At 39.3% G+C, this 26592-nt stretch overlaps 1 protein-coding gene across 2 annotated transcripts; it reads left to right on the top strand.

Moving 5' to 3' along the window:
- The first annotated feature begins 485 nt into the window (after window positions 1-485).
- Window positions 486-25028, top strand: LOC309718663 (tricarboxylate transport protein B, mitochondrial). Of its 2 annotated transcripts, XR_014280052.1 has the most exons (10): window positions 486-1053; window positions 13206-13313; window positions 15027-15126; window positions 19637-19775; window positions 20665-20749; window positions 21105-21209; window positions 21532-21647; window positions 21760-21833; window positions 22184-22509; window positions 23627-25028. XR_014280052.1 is itself a non-coding variant. In XM_082554128.1 (9 exons), the coding sequence occupies exons 1-9, from the start codon at window positions 942-944 to the stop codon at window positions 22296-22298; spliced, it is 954 nt and encodes a 317-aa protein (XP_082410254.1). In that variant the 5' UTR covers window positions 486-941; the 3' UTR covers window positions 22299-25028. The 2 variants fall into 2 exon arrangements, 1 of the variants encoding a protein (XP_082410254.1); XM_082554128.1 differs by having other exon boundaries at window positions 22184-25028.
- The last annotated feature ends 1564 nt before the right edge of the window (window positions 25029-26592 follow it).

The following is a 26592-nucleotide window of genomic DNA, read 5'->3' as shown; positions in this document are numbered from 1 at the left end:
TGGACGAACCTACTCTGAAAGGTAACTTACACTAAACCGATTTAAAAATGGAGGAAAACAGGAAAACCTAACTGCTCTGGAGGGCTCTTCCCCTCCCTGTTTTGTTGTTTTGCAAAAGAGGGTATGGAGTTTCACCTTTAAACATGGTTTACATCCATTTTTTGCTACACTGTAATTTCCATCCTCCGCTGGACTCTGACATTTTGGTAACCGAGCTGTCATTTATCTGACTGATGGTTTCTGTCTGTGCCTCCGAGCCTCTTTGTTTGGAGAGGGTGTGGTTGGACTATCTGGACCTGTAACTAGCCGGCGAAGTCAAAAATGCTCACCATTTTCACAGCAGACAATAACAAAGGACTCATTTAGCCTATTTCTGTTTTCCTCGCTCAGCTGTAATCATCTGTTTGGAGGAAAACAGTGAGGCGAGGCTGTGCCCCGCCCTTTTTCGCTGTTGTGTGTGGGGGAAAAGTGGCCGGTCTCTCACTTTGCGCTCTTACAGCTACAGCTACACAACCGGTGTAACGTTCACTGACCGCTCGGCGGATGTTGAAGTTCATTCGCTTTAATTGGACATTATAAAGTTCAGCAGGATACACGGACACAAGTCTTTATCCGCCCCTTTCTGTGCTTCCGGCTTGCTTTGCTCTCTTACGTACTATCGTCGTGACACGGGGTTTCCATGGTTACAGATAACATTTATTGGATATAGAAGATCCCAACTTCCTTGACAGTTCCAGTATCCGCCCACTGTCAACACAGAGATCCGCCGGAGTCTCCACCTGAATCCAGGAAAGCTCTTCAGACTGAAGGCGCCCAGGTGTTGCGCTACTATACTCTATTTGGAAAAGAAAAAAAAAAACAAAAACTAAAAGAAAAAACTGCGAGCCACACTAGACTGGAAGCTTTGTTTTTAGAATTTTACTGCGTTTAATCTGGTAACTATGCAGGGTAAAGGCACTTTTATCAGCCCCTTTCACAGACCGCGGTGTCTGGCGGCAGCGGCACCGGCTGGGAAAGCGAAATTAACTCATCCGGGAAAAGCGATTCTGGCAGGTAAGCGCATCACAATCCACACGGAAAAGTCTCACATGGACACAATGCCACTCTAGTGTTAGTCACAGTTCAAGAAAGCATCCACGCCTCTTTCTTTCTACTTGGCTGTGCTATGAAGCAAAACTTTGTCGAGTCAGAAGCCAGGGAGGTTTAAAAAAAGTCAGCGAGCAAAGACGCGCTACAGTTTGCAGAAATGTCACTATGTTGGGATTAGAAGAAGTTATTATGAGCCAAAGGAGTACCACACTGGTTTGTATTTCCGATAAAAGCTTTCCTTTTAAATGACACGTCACACGTTTTCTTGCATGGACGTGAGTAAGTGGAGTTGCACTAATGTGTCCCAGCTTCAGTTTAGGCAGTAGAGCGTAAGATTGAAGGAAACGATCTTTAAACAAAGTTATAGCCTGTATGTCTTAAGCCACTCTAATCTGGTGCTGCTTGAATCTTCTACAAAAGGAGGATTTTATTCTTCGGTGTTTCGGTGCTATCAAATCCATCTGTGCTGTCATGGTTAGGTCAGTTTGACCCACTGCACTGACTTGATTTTTATCCTACTTATCTAAAGATCACCTTCACTGCACTTAACATAATGCGCAGTGGGCAGTCGTCCACGCACACTTGAGCCATTTAGAGTCTCGGGTTTGTGCAGTGGGCCATCAGAGCACAAGAGATGGCTTCAGGCTGTATGTTCTTCATTAAAGTACACCACTAGTCTTCTTGAAACTGTACATATTTACATTTTGCTCTTTTTGGGGGGCGTTTTAAGCAGATCTCATCACCTGAGGTTTTGCACTCAGAAATTTACACATATTTTTTACTTTTGTATGTATTCTGTCTTTTTTTTTTAACTCAATACTTGCAACTGACAATTATTTGAATGGTTTATCAATCAATGTTGAGTTTTTTGGGAGTTATGGTTTAACATCTAATTTAAAAAAGGCCATTAATGGTTGATTATCTCCAAACAACTGATATCTAGATCAACTGGTGAACTTACTATTCAACAAGACTTGAGTTGTACCGAGTTGTCTCCTTTTGCCCCCTCCCCTCCAAAACCCCTCGACCTCCCTGTGTGATGATGATCAGGCTGCAGCAGCTCCGGCTGATGAAAAGCCTCTCTGAGGTGCTCCTGTATTAAGGCTACATGCTGATATTTGGCAGCACTCACACTGATTTTTCAACCCTGAGCTGCTGCAGTTGTCGCATACTGAATGTTTTATAGTTCTGAAGGAATTCTTTTTGATTGTAGATTTAAAAACACCAGCTGCTGTTTTTTTTTTTTTCTTCTCAAAGATATTTTTATTGAGTTGAAGCAACAAAGAAAAGCAAATACACGCAGAATTGACAAACACCAAACAAGCAAGTTTCACAGCGACTGTTAAAACTGAAATATCAGAATACAGATTAATGACACACTCACATGTCTTATAATTGCTTCCAGCAGTTTATCCCCTACCCACAACACTTAGAACCCCTATCCCTCAGACCAGGAAGGAAAAAACCAAACAAACAAAGCAAGAAAAAAGAAGCAAACAAATAAAAACAACATCACAGATAAATCAAAAACAAAATAAGAAAAACACACAAACGACTAACAATAAATAAATAAATAAATAAGTAAATAAATAAAAAGAAGAAGAAGGGGGGAGGATTTACTGAGCAATGCTGGAAGTCGGGTTTGTAGCCTGGAGGCTGGAAAAGTATTTCAGGAATTGCCCCCACACCTTGTAAAACTTACCGCTGTTGTTGCTAATCGCATACCGGATCTTTTCAAGGCTCAGATAGTACATAAGGTCCCTCAGCCACTGAGCCTGGGTGGGCAAAGGGGCACCCCTCCATCTTAGGAGGATTGTACGTCTAGCTACAAGGGAGGCGAAGGAGAGCATGCAACGCTGTGACGAGGTCAACCGTGCATCAGCCTCTCCAGTGGTGCCAAAAAGCGCAACTAAAGGGTCAGGATCCATATGGTGTCCAACAAGTAGGGATAAGGTCTGAAATATATCTCTCCAGAATCCTTCGAGGCTAGGGCACTTCCAGAACATATGAATAAGGGAAGCCTCCGCACTCCCACACTTATCACAGGTAGGGTCAACGTTCGGATACATACGGGATAGTTTGACTTTGGAGAGATGGAACCTATGCACAACCTTAAATTGTAAAAGACAGTGGCGGGCACATAGGGACGTGGAATTAACTAATTTGAGTATTAAGTCCCATGTATCCATAGACAGGGACTGATTTAAATCTTGTTCCCAGGCCGTTTTAATCCGATCTATCGAAGAACCGTTCATGCTCACCAGCCTGTCATAAATAAGAGAGATAAACCCTTTACGTGTTGGGATTAGGGTGAGGAGCATATCCCCTGGGCTTGCAGCTGGTGCTACCGGAAAGTTTGGAATCTGAGATTGGAGGAAATGTCTGGTCTGCAAATATCTGAAAAAATGTGTACGTGGGAGATTAAATTTTTCAGAAAGCTGGGCAAAAGATGCAAAAGTATTGTCAAAAAATAGATCATTGAAACATGTAATGCCCTTATCATGCCAATCTCGAAATATAGGATCAGATAGTGATGGCTGAAAAAGGGGGTTAGAAAGAATTGGACTTAGAAGGGAGAAACCTGTTAATCCAAAATGCTTCCTCATCTGAGCCCACACCCTCACCGTGTGCCAGACAACTGGGTTATCGATTGTCTTGTTTGGGGGAAGGGGGAGTGAAGATCCAATCAGGGCCAGGACAGAAGAGCCTGTGGGCGAGTTCAACTCCATGAGCACCCAGGATGGGCAATTACCCTTGTTGTGGAAGTAAAGCCAAGATATAATGTAGCGCATGTTTGCTGACCAATAGTAATATCGAAGGTTAGGCAGTGCCAGGCCTCCACGACTCTTGGGTTTTTGGAGTTGAGCCTTGTTCAATCGAGGGCGTTTACCCCTCCATATATAAGATGAGATAATTGAGTCCAAGGAATCAAAGAAGGATTTGGGGATAAATACTGGTAACAATTGGAAGAGATACAAAAATTTAGGAAGTATATTCATTTTGATTGAGTTGATTCTTCCCACCAAAGAGGTGGAGAGAGGGGACCACTGTGCCAGATGTTTTTTTGCATTATTTAACAGAGGAAGGAAGTTCGCTTTGAAGAGACATTTATGTGTCCTTGTAATAATTACACCTAGATATGTAAATTGATTCCCTGCTATTCTAAAGGGGAGGGTAGTATAGTCAAACACTGGTGCCCCTCCATCCACAGGAAACAACTCACTTTTACATAGGTTGAGCTTGTATCCTGAAAACTGGCCAAATTGGCGAAGTATGGATAACATTGCAGGTACAGATATTTTGGGGTTTGAAATAAAAATTAAAAGATCATCGGCATACAAGGATACTTTATGGTCAGCACCTTTCCTCCGGATCCCATTGATCTCCCCACAGCTGCGGAGTGCAATGGCGAGTGGTTCTATAGCCAGATTGAAAAGAAGAGGACTTAAGGGGCATCCCTGACGGGTTCCTCGTTGGAGGTTGAAAGGCCGCGACTGTATGGAATTAGTAAAAACTGAAGCGTTAGGGCACATATATAATAACCTTATCCATGAAATAAATTTCGATCCAAAATTGAATTTATCTAGGATCGTGAATAAATATTTCCACTCTACCCGATCAAATGCCTTCTCCGCATCTAGGGAGAGAATGCACTCAGGACCCTGATTGGAAGGGGTGTATAATACATCCAATAGTCGGCGGATATTGGAATAAGAGTAACGATTCTTAATGAAGCCTGTTTGATCTTCGGATATAACTGAGGGCAAGATATTTTCCAGCCTACGCGCCAAAACCTTCTGTTTTTTTTTTTAAATACTTTAAATAAATATAAATGTGATAAGTTACAACCTCAGTTCCAAAAATGTTGGGATATTGTGTAAATTGTAAATAAGAACAGAATGCAATGTTAATGTAGAACATAGAAAACACGTTAAAGCTTTAATATGAGATATCTTAGAATGTTGTGAAAAATATTAGCTCGTTTTGAACTTTATGTAAGCAACACACCTCCAAAAAGTTGTGACTGGCTACACAAAAGGCTGGTAAATTAAGTGACAATACAAAGAAATAGCTGGAGAAACATTTTGCAGTAATTAACAACAGGCCAGTAAAAGACTGGATTAAAAAAAAAGAGTATCTTAGAAATTGTGTAACAATTTCAGAGTAATATAAAACTGTGAAGAATTTGATTATCTCGTCATCTACAGTGCTTATTAGAAGATCCTGGGAATCTGGGGAAATCTGTGTGAAAGGGACGAGGCCGAAAATCTGAGGGTGCCTGTGATCTTCATGAGCTCAGGAGCACTTCCAGAAATCATTATCTGTGAACACAAATGGCGCCTAAAGGTCTTTCGTGCAGAAGAAGAAGCTATATGTGATCATGGTCCACAAACGCTATGTCTTCTCTGGGGACAAGTGGAAAACTGTTCTCTGATTAGAGGAATCAATACCATTGAGAGGTATTAGCAATGGTATTGACACATCCACATACCCTTTCGTGGGGTCATACATACAAATTTCATCAAGACGATGCTAAATCTTGTACTGGATCTATTACAGTAGCATGGCTTCATATTAGAAGAGCCTGGGTGCTGAACTGCGGGCAGTCCTGCAGTCCAGACCTTTTATCAGTTTAGAACTTTTGGAGCATTTGGCACTGTCTCAACTTTTTTGGGGATGTGTTGCTGCCATCAAATTCAAAATGACCTTAGTTTCTTCTTAAAATGGTAAGTTTAAACCTTTTTTCATGTTCTACCGTGAATAAACTATGGGTTTAATATGGTAATGAGATTTGCAAACCATTGCATTTTGTGTATTTTTTGTATATCAGAATCAGAATCAGAATACTTTATTGATCCCTGGGGGAAATTATTTTTTGTTACAGTGCTCCATTTTAAACCAACATTAAGACAAGACAGACAATACGCTAACTAAGAATAGTACAATATATACATATATATACATACATACATACATAAGTCACTTATAAATAAATAAATAAATAAATAAATAGATATTACACAGCTTCCCAACTATTTTGGAACTGGGAACTGGGAACCTCTGATTCACATTTAAGGCTATTTAGGTATTTTTTTCCTGTGCACATTAAAGCTAATTTATATCAGTTTGAATCGTGTCACTAGTCTGACTAATGAAGCTGTCAATTCAAAAACAGCCAAATAGTGTAAGATTTTGTGTTAGGGTGGGAGGTGGAGTAAGAGGAGGAGGAAAAAAATCTCATGTCCTGTCAGCTGCATAGAAATGGAAAAGAGGTCGTGGTGAGATCTTTGCCTTCCCCCATCACTCCTGTGCAGCCTGATTGACTGGATATGGCCCAGTGTTGTACCCTGCTCCCTTAGCTGTTTAGCTCAAGTCAGGCCTGTCTGTCTAGTTTTGCAACAGCCGCACAGTTGCATTCTGTCTCAACTTTGTGCATCCTGTGTAGAAACCAGCGACTTATCATTCTCTGTCTACAGTTTAGAAATGAAGGTGCATCAGAGCGTCACAGGATGACTCAGCAGTAGATATAAAATGTGTGATTCTGACGTGAGATACCAAAAGGAAAGATAATAGTTTAAACAGTCCTAACTAGGTTTTCTTTTTGGTTTTCTGCCATGCTAATGCTACTTTGTATCCTTCTTGGTTAACAGTATGTCTGTGTACACAGAGAAAGTCACTCACATAAATGGCCAAAGGCTCAAAAGAAGACAAAGCAAGAAGCAGAAGGTCAAAGCTTAATGGCTTAGCGAGCCCGCATAGTCTGGTTGAGAGAAGCGGGGTATTTATTTATTTTTTTTTCTTTTCTTTTCTTTGAGCTCTTTTCTGCTCCCATTGGTTTGTTCAGCTCCTCTCTCCACAGCCACTGGTGATGACTGAAGTTGAGACACGACAGGAGGGAGAATTTTATCTGTGTGAAGCCTCAGGGAGAGCGCGATCTAAATGCCTCTCTGGTCCTGGTTTACAGGCTGTTGTGATTTCATGTGCTGTTGTAGCTTTTATTAATAACCTTTTTGTACTGGCGAAGCGGACTCAGAGCCGCAGTAAGAATGAGGAAGGTTTTTTTTTCTTGCTTTCCTAGATAGATTGGGTATTTCTCTGATAGTTTTAATATCACATTTCCTCCTTTCCCCCTTTCTTCTCCTCTCCTCCATCACTCTCGCTCCAGCCTCGGGGCAGCCAGTTAAGGTTTCTGAGTGGCTGTCTGCTCTCAGGCTCAGAGGGCTCATCAAACTGTGGCTTACTCCCCGTTTCCTCGCGTCACAGGCGACACACAGTGTCCCCTCCCATCCATTGTGGTTGCTGCTTGCAGACCCTGAGTACCAGGAGGCGAGACAATAATTCACAGTGCACTCGTCTGTTCAACCCCCAGCCACCCCACTGTAACAGCTTGCACTCCCGCTCACGCGAATAAACATCACAGAAAAAAGATTGCAATAATTTAAAATACAGAGCGCCAGTTTAATGTCAGCTTAATATTACACGTTTTGTTTTTGCCATTGTGTTTCTGATTTTTTTTGCAGATCTGATTTAGTACCACATTGTTTAAAAAAAAAAAAAAAAAAAAAAAAAAGAGATCACTCAGCATCAACATGAAGCTGCTATAAATTTGTGTCAAAGTTAAATATGATATATTAATTATAGCAGGGTAATTAATTTACAACTAATGTGTTGGGTTCAAAAATACCCTGATGAAAAATGGCTAGCTCAAAACAATAATTTAAAGGCCTTCATATCCTATTTCCTCAGACAGGTCCTGAGGGAAATATCCGGCTCTTAGTGGCAAAATTTTCCAGTATGTGGAGATACCTATAACTTTTGTCTGCTCTTGGTCCTTTGCTGTGTACAGGGCTTTTAAAAATAGCTGCCTGCATCTGGAAGGCACACTAAAGAGAGCAATAAAATAAAACAATGAGCGTAAAGATGCCAGAACACACACGATCTAAATGTGTTGTAAACATAGACTCTGTATGAAAGAGTGACAAAGCTGTTCTGACACTGCTTTCCATTTTAAAGCCATTAGTTCAGTATCAAAGCTACATTGGGGCCAGGGATCACAGATGAAGGCTGGGAATCACTGAGAAATCAGAGAGTACAGAACATTTATACAGCAGGAAATTAGCAGTCTATGTAAAGACAGCCAAGATCGTCCCCTTCAATCCCCCTTTCTGTCTCCATTTGGGGCCATGCATTGTGTTGTATCAAACAAGTGAGAGCATAAACTCATCAGGAAGCTGTTTCCTGAGGTCAAAGATTGGTTGAGAAGTTGTTTCATCGTAGACAACCTAATGCCTTTTTGACACTGTTGCAAACGTTACTTTAACCGATGCTGAAAGTTGGTTGTCATTCAACATAAATACATAACTAATACAAATTCAGCCTTGTCTCCAGATGTACAGCTTGTCACAACAACCTGTGCGTAGTTGCTCTGCTCATGTAAAGAAGAGTACAGCCTTCATGCTGCAGGGTTCTAGGCAGTTGAATCGACTCCTATGTAAAATTAATCAACATCCCCCTCATATAATTAAGCATCAGTGGAGAATTACAGAGTGTTATCCAGGACAGAGGAAGCCTAAAAGGCCAGACGTCAGATGAATTATTCTTTTCATCTTTTGCGCAAGTCAAACAGAAATATCGCAGCACTACTAATATGACACCTCCTGTTTGAAGTGCATCAGTCCTCTGGCTACGTTCTTCATGTTGACTGGAGATTTGACCGTAAGAACATCTTTCCCTCAGACTCTTTCCCGTGTTTTCTCCCCACCAGAGAATTGGAAGTAACCGATAACCATCCTGATGAAGAACATCCGAATTAATAATACATTTTGATGCAAAACACACAGACCGACACAGATTATTTTGGGTGTGTTCTATTGTCTTTAACTTTTACTGCATCAGTGATTTAGTGCAGCAGGCTGAAGAGCTAACCCTATACTGCTAGTGAAAAAAATATAAATACCGATAGAAACGGTACTTCCCATATATGTAAAACATGCCACATTGCCAGGTCTTCCTAACTAAAAAGGAAGTTGTTTGTTTGTTTTTTTCCTTCTTCTTTTTTTTTTTTTTTAGTGCACCAGATGTGCTGGGTGCTCATTAGTCACCATAGCAGACAGGACAGGATTTCAGAAGCTGCTCTTCCCTGTCAGCTGGCTGCCTGGCTGTCTTCTCACCTGGCTTCCTCTGTGTCTCTCTGTACTACAAACAATGGACGTCAATTTGTGTATGTGTGGATTTTTCATTCGTTAATCTCAGTTGGTCAATGTGTACATAAAGAATGAGTTCAAAAGTAGGTGGAGTTGAAATGGTGGGTCATTTAAGCGATAAGTCAATAAGCACCTAAAGGGTTTCTCCTGGCTTAAATGGACCTTTGGAGGTGACTGAGCACTATTGTACCACATATAATAAAGATAGCAGGCCTGTGCTACATTAATTAACAGAAATCTTATTATTTCTGCAAGTGAAATGATGTTCGCTTGTCAAAATGTCTGAAAAAATTTGTACTACAATCTTGGTGATTTCCCTCTGGGGGGAAAAAGCACAAAACCTCTTTGGGTGTGCCAACATTTCTTATATAAAAGAAACCTTCCTTAACTATTCCATCTTTTCATTTCTATGGATGCAACCCTTTTCTTTATCGTCTATAATTGTGAACAAACTGTGTTTTGGTAAGGATTTTTATACATAGTCATGTGAAAAAAGAAAACTGCCTTTCAATTCTAAGATTGTAAATATCAGGAAATAAAAAAAAAAAATTGGTACATCTCAGGTTTTAAATTCATTTAAATGCAACCTTGGATGAGCAAAACACACAACATAACACACTGTATCCTTATTTTTTTCAACACCAGGAAAACTAAAATGCAAGAAAGCAAAAGGTAACTGTATAGCTAACAGTGTCTGGGCGGATTGCTGTAATAATTATAAATGTGCAAATGTTTCAGCACCAGGTGGCTGTCTGGTCTGGTTTGTGGTCTAGTTCTAATTTGGTGTGAATTAATTAATTTGGAATGAATTTGAAACCAGATGGCTGATTGAGCCTAGTCACAGCACCGGTGTAGCTGAATGGAAGGAGATTCCTGCAACCAGGATCAAAAGTTTCAGGGAAATCCTGAAAGTGTTACAAAAGTGTATTCTTGCCTCATATGCATATAATTCTGAGATTTATGTCTCACACATTTTTGGCTATGCAGGCATTCAACTGTGCAGGGCCCATCTGTGAAATCGGAGAGGTGTTGATTAAGTTGTAAATTTATCTTCTCTGCCCAGAGAGTGACAGTGTTACCTTGAAATGGCACATCTGTGTCTGATTTAATAAACTGCTGTTTAGTCTAAGTTTTTAACAGTATGTAGAAGCATATTTGTATCAGGGACTCCATTTTTTTTTTTTTTTTTTTTACCCTCTTCTGGGTTCAGCTTACTCTTTTCAATTTTCTTTCTTGTAATATTAAGTGTCAGAAATCCATATCGATGCATCGATTTTATGACACAGAGTGAAGAAGAGTAGTGGGGGGATGAGGAGAGAGGAAGGAAGGTGCTGCCGAGAGAAAAATTAAGAGCAGGAGAGGGAGAGCGAGCCCGGGAAGATAAAGATTAATGGCCATTTTTCTCATGTAACCCAGTTTTGGCAGCTCACAGGAGTCATTTAGGGTGTCATCTGTAAATGTGTGTAGAGGCACGTGTGTGCCTCAGTACTGGGTATATGCTGCAAAATGGACTAGGAGACAAACGGGCAGCTTCTCCTCCGCAGGCGCTGTGTCTGATGAGGATTGATCTTGTGTTTGTCTCTGCTGCTGAGTCGCTGTGTTCTGAGTGAGTGCTGGTTGGTTTTACATGCAGAGACGTCTTGGCACAAAGCAGAAGAATAATGTTGATTGTTTAGTCTTCTATCCAAGACACACTGGGCCACTGATCCTGGATCAGGATGGATGTCGCTGAATGGAGTATTGTAAAGCTCATGTGATTTCTGTTACACCTCAGCTGGCGTACGATTACTTACTACTCCAGCAGGATTAGCAGCATTACAGCTCACGAGCCTCCTGATTAAAATGTATGTCTGTCTGTGTGTGGTGATCTTGTGTTTGGCTTTCAGATCTGAGGACAGTTTGTCATGCTTGATTTTAGAGATGAGGTTAGAATTTGGTTTAGCATGGGCAGCTACATTGGCATTCGGCTTAGCAGACTCCTGAGAATCAAGGGCAGCTAAATGGAAAATTGCTAATAATGAAATATGTTGCTGAAAAGTTAATTAACAATCACCTGTTTCCGGGTCATTGTTTATAAAAGCACATAAAATATTAAAGCTAATAAAAAGTTTAACTCATAGTTGGTGGATTAAACATTCAAGGACCAAACGTGCCTTTATCTACCTTAATGGGCAATTTGTTGTACAGTCAGAAGAAGTCGCACAGAGGGTTTCAAGTACGCAGTCTTAAATAAACAACAAGTGAAACATGAAAACTTACTAAAAATGTAGAAGTCCAGAATAAAGTAGGATTATTATAAAGTTAGTGTGTCATTTAAAAGGCCAGTGGCAGCCGAGGCAGATAAGGTTTAGTCTTTGCCATTTGTGTTGGTATACTGTGTCTGAAGTCAAACAGAAGCAACGTGAGCTCCTCAGAAAAAGGGCCAAGATCAGCCACGACTGACTGGGCTTCTTGGAAGTCCTAGGCTCATGTGCAATGTTGCTGCACACGTTGATGATACCTTGCAGTCTACTTTTATTTTTTTAAGGTTCAGTGACATGTACCAGGCAAATGTGGATGTAAGAGTAGATTCAATGAAACATAAACACCACAAAGTTTGTGAAAAAAGTACATGTGCTGCTAAGTTTTTCTTTAAGAGGCACCTACTTGAAGCTCAAAGGTCAACAGCATGCACATAAATGGTGACTAGTACTTGAACTAAAGGCTAGAAACTAGACTGGAAACCAGGAAGGTTTCCCCACTAAATATTTCTCCCATATTTACAGAATCTGATTACGGGGACCCTCATGTTACTCATTGTTATGGTCAATATATCAACGTGAAAACGTCATGATTTTGCATTCTTAAAATGTATTTTGTTGTCAAAAATAGTGGTGAAAATACATGCTTTCTTTTGTTCACATTTTCCTGGTGTCCCAGCACGAGTGAGTCAACTAATGCTAAAAGTTGATGCTGTTTTAAAGGCAAATGGTCGTCACACCCAATATTGATTTTAAAATGTCCATTTCCTGCACTTTGTATGACGTCAGTACTTCACTTTGAGTGAGATGATTTGATTTTCACTGTGTTGGATTCCTGTGGTCTTTGGGGAAATTGTTTTGGTCTTTGCTCAAATTTAGATGTGTTACTGTAAGAGGTTTCTCATTTCTGATTAGATTTTTTTTTCAAGCACTAATTTCTGTAAGTGTCTGTGTAAACCCGTGACTTGCTTGTGCCTCTCGTGCACGCTGTTCATGTGTGTTCATCTGTGTCATTGAGTTAATGGAGGGTCTTGGCCTCGGTAATGGAACCCCTCCCTGTAGGCCGTGGATAATTTAATTAATGTCAACCGTCTCTCCATCCCTCCTCCTTTCCTTGTGACTCATCTGTGTTATTCTTTGGCTTTGAACACTTGTCCTCATCTACTTGCAGTAACTCACTGTCTTTGGCTGGTTTCAGGCCAAACCCTGCAAGAATCACTTAAGAATCACCCTTTTCTTGCTTTCTTTCTGCCTATTTTTCTTTCTCCAAACACTCATTTAATGCTTTAGGTAAAGAAAATAGTCAAACGTGTAAGTGGCAGCTGAATTTTCTTGCACAACCTCCTTCTAGTTTATTCATTCTTCATTGAGACAGGAACAGTTGATTCATTTTTGCCCAGCTCGTTACTCTTCCTCCCTCTACAGCAGCGCTTTTAATGTTTATGGAGGGAGAGCCATTTGTGGAGTCACTGTAATGATCCATGATGTAATGGCGTACCTTGTAATTCTTAAGGGGAGCAGCAGTCTAAGTAAGGCTGCACCCAAACAGACACAGCAGCTGGTTTTCTTTCTTCAGTGTTCACTTTTAAATTGGTGCCACTTTTGTCTGTGGCAGTTCTTGTATGTTCTCTGAATGAATGATGATTGGGTCTGATTTCTTTTGTGTTTCCAGGTGGAATCGCAGGTGGCATAGAGATCTGCATCACCTTTCCCACAGAGTATGTCAAGACCCAGTTACAGCTGGATGAGAAGGCCAATCCACCAAAATATAGAGGAATAGGTTTGTATGCAGTGAGTGGAATAGTGTAAAATGAGTGGAATTCATTCACCAGCCACTTCATTGGATATGCTTGTTCAGTCACACATTAATGTGAACATCTAATTAGCTAATCACATAGCAGCAGCTCAGTGCATTTGAGCATGTAAATATGGCCAACCTCCTGAAGTTCAAACCAAGAGTCACATGAATTATGAGAGAAGAGGACAGACTCATCAGCAGGCAGATGTAAACAGAAGGCAAACGTTTATTTAGGCTGATTAGAGGAACTCAAAACTCATAGCACTTCAAAAACTGTTAGACACACAGGGGCAGTAACAGAAATATGAGGGTAATTAGCATATGTGGACACAGCAGGGTATTGAGAGACAGGTGAAAATAAGGAGGAGAAAGACAACTAAACACTACACACTGAAAAAGAGTAACGATCAGAATAAAACAAGAAGTGATAGCAATAACTCAATTGGGGGAAAACAGACTCACGAATTACAATGTGAATTTAATATGGGATAAAAATGTCTCGATGCATGCTCAATCATCCAGGCAAGGAAATCCCAGAAAGTTGATTCTGTTACTCTTCGTCAGTCATCCAAGTGGCTTCTTCAGTTTCAACATCCAGATGCACAAAATCAACTTTCTGGGATTAATCTAGGGTAGTTGACAAAAGATGATGGAACGCTTTACATAAAACAGCCTGGCCATGTCTGTCCTTTTATGACCACAGTGCATGCACGGCCCATGTCATCCTGTCTGGTTCTTTTTGGTTGCGTTATCATTTTAATTTTTGTTTTTTTACATGCAACACATTTCATCAACCCATCAATGGACTGCTTTACACCAATGATATGTACTTACAGACATTATGTTTATTATTGAATCTGTTAAGCTTTTGTTAATATTTATAAAATTGGAAGCATAACTCTATTCGTGGCATTTGAGCAAGTCAAAACACTAGCATGGTGTACCTAATGAAGTGACCAGGGAGTGCAGGATTTAATCTGGTGGCAGACATCTACTACAGGCTCAAAAACGGTATTCTTTATTACTTTTATTCAAATTTTCAGCAAAACCTAATAAAATAAACAGTATTTCTGCAGCAAGAGAGCATAAACAATGATAAAAAAAACATACAATAATCCAATAAAAGCAACACTCTCGGGAGCTCATTATCTAATTACCCATCATCCCCAGGTACATTAGTGATTCTGGCAGGCTGTCACTGTGCTTGTTTATATGACTTAGATCAGACCAATGCACACTCGCCATCCATGCATACGAGTGTACACAAACACACCCAGGATCTGTGGATATCATTTGAGGATTTGAGGATTGGAGACCGTGCTAATGAGCACTCAAGACAGCTGCTGCTTTTCTTGTTCAGTTGGCTTCATTGGAGAACTTTGATTGCTGGACTGATGCAGCCAAGAGCCAGGAAAACACCAGATTTTGTGAAAATATCAGCTGAGGTTCAGCCTATCTGCGGCATATATATGTTATATTTAATTACTGTTGCTACATGCTCTTTTGTGATGTTGATGATTGAGGTGTAAATGACAAGTGTATTGGTGTATTCTCTAAAGGGTTAATGCACTCAGCCTGAAAAACAGACAAATTGTAGAATTTTTATATTTGAAAATTAGAAAGCAAACTGTGTTGTATGCAAATATGCATATCATGTTCATTCTATAATATTTGCTGCTTGTGTACCTGCTTTAGGTGACTGTGTGAAACAGACAGTACAGAGTCACGGTATCAAAGGGCTGTACAGAGGTCTCAGCTCTCTGCTGTATGGATCCATACCCAAATCTGCTGTCAGGTATGTTATAAAGCAGAGGTCTGTCATGTGCAAGGTAAATACATTTGCTTGAGCATAATTTGTGATGTAATATTCTCAGTTTATTAAGTTAAAATATGGCTGACGTAAAGAGCAATGTCCACAGTCACAACACAGTAAATGCTGCTTGCAGATTTACTGCACTTCTACTTTGTTACGGTGTAAGAAAATGGAATCAAAAATGGAATCGCAGTGATGCTGTATATACTCCTCCTCCTTCTGCCCCTCTTAGTTCTCCTTTCTTCCTCATCATCATTGTATAAAATCAGTTTTTTTGTTTGTTTGTTTTAAAAAAAACTTTTTTGATTGTCTTTAGGAGGATGTGTGGTCAGCAGATCTATTTTCACATGACACAGCAGTTAGTGTGAAGGAATTGTTTTAGAGGACACATTTTAGATACCTTCACTTTGTTAATTAACTGAGCATGTACACAGCATTAAAGGCAGAGGTAGCCATGGTGACCATTTGTTATGAAAGTCCTGTTTTGAGGTCTAGGGTAGAGCATTTTCGTCATGGTGTTTTGAAAGTACCTGACGAGCAAAGGGTGGATTGACAGCATAGTGAGACTATCTTCATTTCTGAAACAAAAGACTGAGCTCATAAATTCATCAGGAAAGTGTTTACTGAGGTTACAGAGCAACTGAGCTGAGGGCTGTTTTCCCATAGACTTCTATACAACAGTAACCTGCAACGTGAGGAATCACCCCTGCTGTCTATTAGATAGAATGGAGGTTTAAGTTACTTGCTCAGTGGCTTCATTTTTTTAGACCTAGAAGCTACACCCAGCTTTTATGCTATGTATGGGATACACCCTTTCCTCAGATTGCTTGCATCATTCTATAAATAATAATAAGAACATAAAATAAGAATCATTTTAATTTAACCCATGTGTCATTTTTTTAAAGCTTTTTCCCGTCTTTCTTCTCATTGACATTTTTCTTGATATCAGACAGAAATGACACTTGAACTCAAAGCTTTCTAAAAAAGTTTTTGCTTTTAACTTTGTTGATTAAAATCTTAGATCGCATGCTTATATTCTAATAATCACAAACTGGTAGAGAGTACATATGTACAAATATAAATGCACTGAAGGAACGTGGAATGAAAGGAACCCTTCTACCTGAAACCATTAACTCACACACTCCAATTATTCTAGTCCATTACCCACAAGGCAAGGCATAAATGCCACACTAGCATTCAGTATAATTATGTTATTCTTTTGTAGCAGTGACATTTATCTTCAGACAAGTGTGAACACACACACACACACACACACACACACACACACACACACACACACACACACACACACACATATATTTGTGTAGCTATTTTTGTGAGAACATTTATGGACATATTACACTCCCTAGTGCCTTACCCAATAGAAACCTAACTCTTACCTTTTATCATAATAATAATAATAATAATGGATTGCATTTTACATAGTGCTTTTCGGGACCCCTCAAAGCGCTTTACAATACCACTATTCATTCATTCTCACATTCACACACTGGTGAAGGCAAGCTACAGTTGTAGCCACAGCTGCCCTGGGGCAGACTGACAGAGATTGAAAGTGAAAGTATTAACTCTCAAACAGCCCTTTGAAGGGGTGTGGGAAAATGAAAAATCTTCACTTCCTCACTGTGTCCTCACTCCATTGTTCTAAAACTCAAACTGATCCTCATAAAGATGGTTCTACATACATATGTATACACACACAAAATAAAGAAAAGAGAGAGGGGATAGGAGGCAAAACGATTAAAATGAAGAACAAAAAACTAAGTGTGTGTGTGTGTGTGTGTGTGTGTGTGTGTGTGTGTGTGTGTGTGTGTGTGTGTGTGTGTGTGTGTGTGTGTTATGCTGGAGGGTAACGTGTGTCTGTACAATAGAGAGACAGGCCCAGCCAGGCGGAGCAAAGATGCCACTCAAACTCCGACAGGGTCTCAATAGGGTTACAAACAGGGAGACTTGGGTGTGTTTATGCTGATGCACAGTGTATATGTTTGTGTGTGTGTCAATCAGCCTTTAGCATCATTTTAAGAGTGAGTCTGAATGGTTTTGTTTCAGCTCAAAGGAGAATTTTCTGTGAGGGAATATGGCAGGGTGGCGAAAAGCCGTTTATTGCCATAGAAATGTTATAAGGGAATATGATGTCATTTATATATGGATTTTGGACACTTTCTACTGTGCAGTGAAGTTTAAAAATCTTTATAAATGGCCACATTGCATATTAGCATTCGTATAACATGCTCTCTGTGGTGTATACACATTTAGGCCAGGAATCTTTTAAGCTTGTGACCCATTTAGCTGTTGACTATAATCAGCTGTTTAACTTTTTTTATACTTTGTCAGCCCTAAAGAAAAAATATTAAAAATTCTTAATAAAATCACAAAAAGGACAAAATTAAAAGCAGATTTGAAACATATAAATGATCCTGCAAAAATGCTTTTTCTACTTGATACTGAAATAGAAGAGACTAAACAAACTGATAAGGATATTTTGACTTTTTGTGATGGGTAAGGTCATCTTCTATTTCTGCTCTTGAGATCAGCCTACTTTGAAAATTAAAACTGCATACAAGTGGTCACATTTTATACAGAAATGTGTATGAAATGCCTTTGTCTCCATTGTCTACATGTCTTTTGGTCTTTTTCATTTAAGATTCTTACCCCTTTAAATGTCTAATAATAATGATTATTATAGTTATAATTAAATCTGCAAAAGCTGTATATTTAAAAGGATCAGAGGGAAAACCAGTGACTTCAAAATACTGCAGAAAATAAATACTTGAGTTTAAAAAAATAAAAATAAAAATGAATATGAGAAATTAAAAACTGCTGAGATTTGGAAAGTTAGTTTTGATTAATGGAGAATACCTTGACACTTTTCTATTAAGCACTGCTTGGTCTGCTTAGTTTTTCTACCCCTGCCTTTTTTTTCCTTACTTCCTCCATCTTCTTTCCCCTTCGTCTTTTCCATCACTCCTTTTCTTCCAGCCCGCTCATTCCATTAACTGATTGCCTGTGCACCCTCATGTGCCATGGAGTATGCTGGAAGGTTGTCAGGGAGGTAAGAGAGGGACATGCAAGAGAGCTTTTGACCTTTGTCTCTCCTTAGCTCTTCATCCATATCAGCATCAGCATTCTTTCTTCTCCCTTCCCTTTCCTTTCCTTCGTCTTCTCGACAGAAAAAAGTGACCCTATAAAAACGACCCCCTAACGAAGACTGGGCAGCAGTCCACTATCTAGGATGACTCATCTGTGACTGTGGATGTCAGCCAAACGATGTGTCACATTCTGACTGTAAAGTTTAGTCCACTTGTTAAATGAGTTGGGGAGAGGCTATAGAGTAAATTGGCAAAGGAGAGAGCCTGACAGTAGCATATTTCTCCTCGGCAGACTTTAATGAATAGCATTTGTTTCACAAGGTTAGTCATTAAGTGCTCTGCCATCATTCTAGCATGCTGTGCGGAAGAGCTTTATTTTTTAATTTGCCCTAAGCTAAAACAGTGTTTGTAGTCAGCAAATGGTGTGAGAAAAGACAGGAATTTATGTTTATGTACTGTTAGGTGCTGCTAAGGATTCAGTTTATTGTGGGGAGCCTGTCTTTCAAAGCAATCTGAATCAGTGCGAGTAGTGAGACAGGAACAGATGTGGAGAGTTAATGAGTAGAAGTAAGTCTTGGTTAGAACGGCAGATGGAGAAGAAAACTAAAATCCGATGAAGCGAGTCTAGTTTTTTTTATTTTTTAGACCTGTTACAACAGCAGGTAAATGGTTCAAGCAGACTGAGAAAAGAGAGGAAAACAAAGCATTCATCAAGACCTAATGTCTGTGCTCCCCCTCCTCTTTGCTAAATGTACCAGGCAGTGTCCTCCCGCCGCCACAATTCAATTCCATCTATAAATAACCTTTCTTGCAAAGGACTTGCTGGCACACCATTTGCAGAGAAACACAAACCACACCTCTCTGTAGCTGGGCTGGCTTCCATGGCAGCTGTTGCTGGTCACACATTGGTTACTGAGACTCTGCAGTTTATTGGTTCATCTTTAATGAGGATGCAGGACGATAAAATAAAACGCCTGAACACATTAGGCTGTTACAGCAGTTTGCTTTCTCCAAAAATCTGAGTTGGAAGAAGCTTTCTAATTTCATCTGTGCTCACTGAGACATGAAAACCCTTACCTTTGCCTGCAGTATTACTATCTATTTGAATTTATTTAGTTTACTCAATTTTAGTAAAAACAAACGTGACTACAGTGGGTAGTTTAATTTCTTAAATCAACTTTGAACTTGCAGTGTTGCCATGTGAAAGACTGAAATAATCTGAGTATTTGTAGAAGAAATTATTTCACAGTTCACAGTGTAATCACAAAGATTGCCCACATGTAATTATTAAATGAGATTAACTTTGTTATTCAGTCTGTTTTTCTCAGACACTCCTATGTCTACATTTCCCATAATTCTTTGCTGGCTTTTTTCCTACTTGTTAGGTTTGGGGTGTTTGAGTTCCTCAGTAACCACGCCAAGGATGAGTCCGGTCGACTGGACAGCACCAAAGGCCTGCTGTGTGGGCTTGGAGCCGGGGTCATGGAGGCTGTTCTGGTGGTCTGCCCAATGGAAACAGTCAAGGTGTGTTACTGAAGCTCATCTGAGCTGACCCTCAATATATAGAGAGAGCAACAGTGTCAATGTATGAAAATGTATAAAAACTTAGATAAAGTGCAATAGTTTGGTGCCTTTGTAGGTCCACTGTGAATTATAATCTATAAATTATGAACTGCAAATAATGAAATTTTACTAAATGGGATAAGAGATATTTGTGCATTTTAAAATCACTTCATGTTAGAGGGACTTAAGTGCAAAGATGGACATCTTGGGATGTTCATAATCTGTTGTCTAAATGGACCGTTTGTTAAATGTGACCGTTTTCAGAAAGTGGGCAGCATGATGGTGCAGCAGTTAGAGCTCACATCACCTGAAAAACCTCAATAAGGTTTCTGGTTGTAATTTTTGTCTGCTGGGGCCTTTCTGTGGGGAGTGTGCATGTGTGTCGCTGTGTCTGTGAGGATTTCCTCCCACAGCTCAAAGACAGGTTTGGTTGTGCGGATGTGAGAGGGTGCGGTGTTCTGCTTCACTGTTTTAGCCCTGTGAGAGACTGCGGCTATTTCGGCTGCAATTTTGGATTCCAGCGATTATTAAAAGATTACTGAGATAAAATAATGTGTGCCACATTCTGTGCAGGCTGTGGCTTGTATACAGTTTGATATAGCAACAATTTTATCAGAGTCTATGAAGAATTGTTAAGAATGACTTATAAATTATTCTCATCATGATTTTTGTCATATTGTGTCTTCGGCTTATGAAGTAAAACTAGTTGAAAACCACTGACTGAAGGTTAAAGTTACCAACCTTTTTAGAGAAATATTCTTTGTAAGAGAACTACACTAAACCTCTTCAGTTTTCACTCCCACATCTGTAAAATGTATCGTCTGTATTTTTGTGTCTTTAATCTCCCAAGGTTAAATTCATTCATGACCAGACATCAGCCAACCCCAAATACAAGGGATTCTTCCACGGAGTCAGAGAGATGATCAGGGCTCAAGGTAAACGTGGGCTTCATGCATGACATTCACCTGACATCTGCTGGTTGGTTAGGGTAATGCACTGGGAAACACTGACCCTGGTCAAGCATCAACAACAATATTCACTCTCATATCATTGTGTAAATCATCAGACAGACTGCCCCCCTGCCCTCCCCCTCCAACAACATTTACAGCCTCTCATACTGAAACACCTGAGATGTGATGTCAGTTAAGATTGTGAGGCTTTTAGTTCTTAGCCCTTAAGTTGGAAATTGGGATTGGACTGTGGTATTCAGGTTCTTTTCTATTCAATGTGCTGTCTAATTTAATTGAAGAAGGATTTATTAACTTATCCTCTGGCTTCCGGGTTGAACAGGATTAAGAGGGACATATCAGGGTCTAACTGCAACAGTCTTGAAGCAAGGCTCCAACCAGGCTATTCGATTTTTCGTGATGACTTCTCTCAAGAACTGGTACAAAGGTGCGTGTACACGAGTACAGCTGGTTTGTTATTACTATAAACAATATTTAATAAAAAGAGACCAACTCTGCAAATGGTCTGAAGGGTTATTGTAGGTCATTGTGCAGTTCTTTGAACCCCAGTTGGGTTTCCAAAGGCTGTTTTGCATAGTAATAATACAGTGTGTGGAGATTGATATATATATATATAGAGAGAGTATTTCTTTTAATATTTATGATGTGAAATTAATTAGCACATTAGTATCCTTCATGTTAATGAGTTTAGAACTAACTCTGATTTAGAGCTAACCCCACCCTTCATACTGCTCTGTCACATTCATAAGGTGATAACCCCAACAAAGCAATAAATCCACTGGTGACTGGACTCTTTGGAGCCACAGCAGGAGCAGCCAGTGTATTTGGAAACACTCCACTAGATGTCATCAAGACAAGGATGCAGGTACATAATGCAACAGATGCTACAAATCACACGCTTTTTCTTACTTGTGTTTTTAAATACGAACTTGCAACCCGTGGACAGATGTACTAATGCTCTTCTGCTTTTTCTAAAGGGTCTAGAAGCACATAAATATAAAAGCACGCTGGACTGTGCCATGAAGATCTTGAGATATGAAGGGTTGGCAGCGTAAGTACACCTCCATGTTTTATTTCGTTTGGTTTGGCTTGTAGTGTTGGTTTCACAGCTGATTTAAAACAACACAGCTTTAAAAAAACAATGTGTCTTTCTTTATTTCACAGATTCTACTGTCAACACTGTATAAGAAATGCTTTTTGGCTTTAGTTTATTACTCTAAAGAACTTGAATGAAAAAATCTAAACTTAAACACTTTAAGAATAAGAATGTGCCAAATGATTAAAAAAAACAAAAACTAATCAAAATACTGGAAAATATAACCCTAACCGCAGATAAATATGGCTCCACCCTAAACAATTAATGTCTTACATACTCCTCCCTCTTTCTTTATCCCTCTACAGGTTCTATAAAGGAACAGTTCCCCGGCTTGGCCGTGTATGTCTTGATGTGGCCATAGTTTTCATCATCTATGAGGAGGTCGTAAAGGTTCTGAATATGGTCTGGAAAACAGAATAGGTGGTTGGACATACGACGAAGGTGGCAACTTCCTCCTTCACAAGCATCAGACATAGATCTGACTTCAGCAGGCCTCTTTTGTGTCATGAAACCAACAGCAGAAGGGGTGAAAAAGAGAGCTGAACTTAGATTAGTGTTGTATGCAGAGCAGGAAGTCAATATACTCGGAGACAAAAGAAGAAAAGGGGGCCTGGCGTCACCTACACCTGGTGTAAGTGATGCTCAGCATCAACATTCCCTGACAAGATTGAAGAAAAAGAAAGATAAATGATAATTAAATAATAATAAAAAGAACCTTTATTCTAAAGATGCATCACCAGTTTATAAATATATAGATAAAATACTGGCCAATAGCATCGCCAGCAGCAGCACCTTTATTTTAAGTTATCTGGTTTACTTTCTCTGTAAGCCTCTGTCAGGGAAGAGCATTATATGTAGTCATTCACAGCTGTTTTACTGCAAATATGCAGATATCCGGCTGGATTTTCTTGAGTTTGCGTTGCTTTCTGTCTCTTCTAAAAGTCCAGAGGAGCCAGAGTGCAACTGGTTGCAGTTTGCAGTCACACAAGCTGCAGCAACTTCCATAGTTGGGCCTTAAATAAAATTGGTTTATAACCTGCCATGTATTTTTATACAGTGTAGATTCAATTTAATTTATTGATAACTTACAGAATATTATATATTTTAAATCCTGTGCCAAATGTCAAACCTATTGTGTTATGAAAGTCTGTTCAGAAGAAAGCAAAAGTAACCTAATTATCTTAAGAGAATAGTAAATATTATGACTATGTACTGTGAGATACATAATTTTTGGAAGTGAATTATTAAATAGAGAATTAAGAGAATATTTGCTGTTAATCTGTGCCACACTGTTGTTGTTTGTTTTTTGTTTTTTTTCTTTATCGGGTGTATAAATGTTTGGGTTTTTTTTTTTTTTTTTTAAGATCACTGTGAGTCTACAAGACACAATGAGTTGTTTAGACAAAGTAACATCGGGCTTCTATTTTGCTTTTAGTGGAAACAACACTTCTAACTGGGTCATATTTTACCAACCTGACTCCACCCAGTGTGGATTTTTGTTCTGTTTACATTAGATACAGTTTTACTTTTTATTTTATTTATTTATTTTTTCCTGCTAAATACACTGCTCGGCCAAATTAAAAAAAATAAAAAAATAAAAAAAATTACAAATTCTAATATTTTATTGGACCGGCTTTAGCTTTGATAACAGCATGCAATCATCAGGGCATGGTTTTGATAAGCTTATGGAATATCACAGCATTTATTTCTATCCAGGGTTGGTTTAATTTTTAATTTTTTTTTGCCAGGATCTTGATGATAGCAGTGTCAGGCCACTGTGAACATCACAAAGATTCTCAATGAGTCTGCGGCCAAGTCATGTGTGAAAACAATGATTTGTGTTCCCTGACCTGCTCTTTCACAATATGAGCCTGACAAATCCTGGCATTGTCATCTTGGAATCTGACCGTGCTATCAGGAAAGAAACAAACATTACTGAAAAAACCTGGAGGATGTTCAGGTCATGTGCTGACGTCATTATTTGGGCAAGTAATGCTGCTGAAACTCAAACTGCTCAGATCATAACACTGCCCCCGTGCGAGGCATTCGCCATGATGTATGCATCACTTCATCCGCCTCTTTTCTTACCCCAGTGCACCAATGACTCTGGAACAGGGACCTCATCAGACGACATGCCTTTTATTTATTTATTTTTTACAATGCTCCAGAGTTAAATTGTTATCCTCCTGAAGTGGCATTAAATCAAGTTCACGACCACAGGATATCACACGATTCTTTAAGAAAGAGAAATTACTCACTGCATCAATTAGGGTTCAATCTATTGCCATCTGAAACTTCACTATCTGTCCAATGGAAGGATGCTAACTATTTGCTTCATTCCAGGTGGTGACTTTTTTTTTTCTGGGCAGTAATTGTTTCTTATACAAATTTTTGGATGATTGTTGGAAATCAGTTTGTTCAGTTTCCAGCGTCATTCTGTTTCAGTGCCATGTTTCATTCAAAGTTGAACTCCATGTGCCTTTTGCGGGTGTGTTTGTTGGCGAAAACATCTTGACCAGTATCCTCATGCATTATCCAGCTTCACCAGGGTGACAGTAATTTCTGTGGTGGTTAAAGCGGTTAACGTTTACATAACCAACATCATGCCATCAAATCCAGAAACCCTCATTTTTAACGTTTCTGTAAACACTCATGAATGTTGTTTTTTGACTGGCATTCACCCTGTTCTATCCTTTTAGGTGTGACAATAGCTTATTTCATGTTTAATTAACCTGCTCTTTAATCATCATACAAGAAAACTGTGTGGTCCGGACATGTTTTTATAATAACAACAAGGGGTCTGCTTGTTCTAGTTGTTACCACTGTTCGAGTATTGTAATTCTCAAAATTGTCTTTTATTTAATATTCATGAAAATATTATTATTATTATTCTGTATTTTCTGCGCAGCCAGACAAAGTACTCATGTTCACCACTGCCAGACAACCAAGAGAACATTATACTGTGATAATAAATCAGTGTATTCCAATGCTGTGTATATGGAATTGTGTGTTTGTGTGCGTGTGTGTGTGGGTCATGTTGATGAAGCTTGTGCAATAAATGTCCCTTACTTAATGTCTGTGCTTTAATGTAAAGTTGTTTGTTGTAGGGGGATTTGAAAACAAATTAAAATAAACATCTGAAACATTGAAGCATGCAGTCTGGTTGTTTTTGTTGCCCTCCTCACTCGTTAACTGTTATTCTGCCCTTTTCCTCACTGCAGATAACATCAGGACAAAGGGGGGGGCAGGCAGGTAGGGGAGGAATCGAACAAGGAACTCGTTCTTCTAGTTTTGGCTCTTGTGCCTGTACAGTGAACTGTAACTATCCATGCTTTCTCTCTCTCTCTTTCTTACTCATTTCGTTACTCTCTCTCTCACGCATTATTCAAAACACTGGTTCAGGAATGCACAGCTCTCTGCAGAAGATGACTTGAAATTTTTAGTTTGAATGAGGAAGTAGAAGGACTCATAAGTAAAACTCAAGCAACAAAGTAAAAAAAAAAAGTACTCACTGTGGGGAATTCTTCTTCTTTGGGAGAGTCCAGCTAAACTTGAAGCTATCTAATGCAGTACTGTAATAAATCCATTAATTGGGTCATAATGTTGCGTTTGTGATGTTTGTGATATAATTCCTTGACTTCCCCCTTGTGCAACCTCAACATCTTTACAGTATAAAGATTCTTGTGGCTTGGCTCAGTTCCATCGAAGCACCCTGACATTTTCTCACACGCTTTACTCCCGGACATCACTTGATCCAGATCCTGCAGTCCTTCAGCACATCAAGGTGTTTGTAAATGTTCTGTCTCACTCTGTAATTAACTCATCTTAGCTGAAACTCAACAAAGAGCTTTTAGTGGGTGACATTAGAAAGGCCTAGGAACTGGTGTGCGCAAACACCGAAGGTCTCCTTGGAGTGTGATAAAAGCATCTCCAGAGATGTTGTTCAGTATCAGTAGGTGGAAGGAATGCATACTGTGTGCAAACATCTTGAGGATATTCCTTTACACTCACAATTTTACGGTAATAGAGGAGCACGTGTGAAATGCTGACTTTAAACAAATGTGATGTACAATCCAATTCTGGGCTCGTTGTCATGGTCCTGGGTTTTTGTGTTTCTGGGACTATAAAATTTTGTGAATAACTTCACTTTAGGTTTTTGTTTCAGTTCTGTTATTATGTTAGAATTTTAAGTTGTTTCTTTATCCTTGAGAAAACAAGGTTAAACCTACTATTATTTTATTATTCCAGTATTTTGTGAGTGAGTGTTAGTTTATGTGCTTTTGAGTCTGTGATTCCTGGTTTTACCTTATGACTAGTCTACTGATAGTTTTCTCTCTCTCATGTCTTGTTAATGACTGTTCCTCTGTTTCTTTCATGTCTACTGTGATCCTTCTGATCTCCCTGTTTAGTATTTGTCTTTGGTTTATTCCCTGTGTTACTTTGAAGATTAGTTTTGTTTCATGTGTCTCTCTCTCACACACAGCCTGTGTCATTTGTGCAGTCTTGTGATATTTTCTGTCTCATGTTTTTTTTGGTTTTTCCCTTCTTTTTCCTTTTTCTTTTTTCTTTTAAATGCTATCCTAATTTCAGGATCTAAAAACATTTTTCTCTGATTTTATTAATTCTTTTTCTCCTGTTTCTACTGTAATTCATTCTCATCATTGTATACGTTTATCTTACACATCCTGCATTTATGGCCTCCACACAGATTCAC

The sequence above is a fragment of the Aulonocara stuartgranti genome, assembly GCF_965226115.1.
Source record: "Aulonocara stuartgranti genome assembly, chromosome: 12".
Classification (NCBI taxonomy): Eukaryota; Metazoa; Chordata; class Actinopteri; order Cichliformes; family Cichlidae; genus Aulonocara; species Aulonocara stuartgranti.
This window is presented reverse-complemented; position numbering and strand designations above follow the sequence as displayed.